At 53.9% G+C, this 2,453-nt stretch overlaps 1 protein-coding gene across 1 annotated transcript; it reads left to right on the top strand.

Moving 5' to 3' along the window:
• The first annotated feature begins 243 nt into the window (after positions 1-243).
• On the top strand, positions 244-1,895 carry SNRPF (small nuclear ribonucleoprotein polypeptide F). The gene is made up of 4 exons (XM_053979058.1): positions 244-460; positions 640-765; positions 1,139-1,203; positions 1,780-1,895. Exons 1-4 carry the CDS (start codon positions 458-460, stop codon positions 1,844-1,846), a joined length of 261 nt encoding a protein of 86 aa, XP_053835033.1. The 5' UTR covers positions 244-457; the 3' UTR covers positions 1,847-1,895.
• Positions 1,896-2,453: the final 558 nt, after the last annotated feature.

The following is a 2,453-nucleotide window of genomic DNA, read 5'->3' on the forward strand; positions in this document are numbered from 1 at the left end:
GGGACGCGTCCGTGCGGAGCAGCGAGGAGCCGCGCGCGGGGCGCGGGGCGGGCGCGGGGGCCGCGCAGCGCTGCCCCGCGGGCACGGGCACGGGCACGGGCACGGCGCACGGGGACGCGCACGGGGCACGCGCACAGCGCACGGGCTCACACCCCCGCACCGCCCACGGCCGCGCGGCCGCGGCGCGACTCGCGGCAACAGCGATTGGTTAGGACGGGGGTGGGGGGGGAACTGACTGGCCAATGAGACAGGCCCGCGGCACCGGCGAGCCAATGGGCAGCCGCGCCTGAGGCTCGGCGCGTCGGCGCCCCGCAGCCTATGGGAGCGCGGCGCGGGTGAGAGGTCGGAGGTGGGAGAGCGGCGCCCCCGGAACGGGAAGCGGAGCCGCTTCCCATCGCCTCCCGTTGTCCCGCGGCGCGCACGAGGGGTTCCCGCGTGGGCCCGCGCTTCTCCCGCCATGGTGAGCGGCAGCCGGGAGAGGCGGGAGCCGGGAGGCCCGGGAGCCGGGAGATCCGGGAGCCGGGAGGGGGCGGGAACCGGACGCTGCGGGGGGCGGGAGCCGCTCCGTTACCGGCCCCAGGCGGCCGGGCGAGGCGGAGCGGGAAGCGGGTGGCGTTGACCGTGTGCTTCCCCCGCCAGAGCCTGCCTCTCAACCCCAAGCCGTTCCTGAACGGGCTGACGGGGAAGCCGGTGATGGTGAAGCTCAAGTGGGGGATGGAGTACAAGGGCTACCTCGTCTCCGTGGACGGCTACATGAACATGCAGGTGAGGGGCCGCGGCGTGCCTGGGGCGGTGCCGGCCCCCGGCGTTGTGGATGACGAAATCGTGGATGCCCCATCCCTGGGAGCGTCCGAGGCCAGGCTGGATGGGGCTCTGAGCAGCCGGGTGTAGTGGGGGGTGTCTCTGGCCGTGACGGGGGCTCGCAAGGAGATGGTGCCTAAGGAAGGACCTTTCCCGGCCGCAGTCGCTGCGTGCTGGGCTGACGGGCGGTGGGGATGCGGCTCAGGGCGGGAGCGGGGCCGCTCGGCCACCCCCGGTCGCTGTAGCCGAGCCCTGGGCTGGGGCAGAGCCGTCTTGTGCTTTGCGGAGCCGCTTTTATTGCTGCCCTTCTGATTTTTTTTCTCATTTTCCTTTCAAGCTTGCAAACACAGAGGAGTACATAGACGGCGCGTTGTCTGGACACCTGGGTGAAGTTTTGATAAGGTAATTGGGGTATTTGTTTATGGTGGAGGAAGGCTCTAAATTGCCTCACCACTTGCATTAAAGCTTATACTGGTGGATGTTGTGTTTCTTGTCTAATTAAGATGCCAAGTGTAGCTCTTACAGGAAGTCTATGAATGTGTCTTCTATATCAAAGTCCCTTCTGAGAAGAGGAAAAATGATTCTTTGAATATATTTAGAGAAGTATTTACTATCCCCTTTGTGGTGACTAAATACTTTTCCACAATATTGTATATCTGGGAATCCTTTGGCATTGTAAACTAGTGCGCTGCAACTTGAAACATTTTGCATGCTTGGAAGCATTCAGCTTGTCTGTAACAGTTCACCCTAAAGTAAGAATTTTTTTTTGTACAGCATTGTCGAGCAGTTATTACATTTATGAAGTTGCACAATTTAATGTACCGTGTGGAAAAGGTGTACAAGGGCAACAGCAGCATTTTGTTCTGTAGAATTTGGCTGTTGCCAGGCTACATTCGAGCAGAAAAATGTTTAAAGCTTGTTTTATGTGGGGAAAATGATAATGTTTATAGCTAAGGGAACTCTTGGTTCTACTTACAGGTGCAATAATGTTTTGTACATCAGAGGTGTGGAAGAAGAGGAAGAAGATGGAGAAATGAGAGAATAGGTGTTTTGTATTTCTGAAAATAAACTTTTTTTCTTTTTTGTTTTTCATACTTTTGTAGTAAGATGTTTATTTCCGTTGTGTTTTAGTATGGGGAAAATTAATCCTTTAAAGGTCTTTAATATTTTACTGGTGTCTGAAAAACTAATGCTGGAGGAACAACAGGTATTTGGTTCAATTGAAAAGTTGAAAATATTGAAATGAAAAGTGAGGTATTAAAAAATACCTTAAAAGTTATCTTCCCATCTGAAATACAGGAAGACTTGGCAGTATCTATATTTTACAGTATGTACATCATGGCTATTTAAATACATTTCATCTTTAAATCTGTTTATAAAACATTTGGAATTAGCTGGGAAGACTTCACTGCAAGTGAGGTGTGGCGGTCTGTTATACCCCAGTTTCTCTCGGAAATATTCTCCTGCTTTGAGTCAGGAAGCTTGAAGTGTGGCTATATGGTCATTAAGGAAGAACAAACTTATATCAACTTAGCAGCCAACAAGCCACACAGACAGAAGCCTCCTGGCAGCTGCAGAGATCCACAGACTTCAGTGGCATTAAAAGAGTTGAGACAAGAGACTGCAGAATGGGAGTGAGCTTTGTGAGTCTC

This window comes from Vidua macroura, chromosome 5, assembly GCF_024509145.1.
Source record: "Vidua macroura isolate BioBank_ID:100142 chromosome 5, ASM2450914v1, whole genome shotgun sequence".
Lineage (NCBI taxonomy): Eukaryota > Metazoa > Chordata > Aves > Passeriformes > Viduidae > Vidua > Vidua macroura.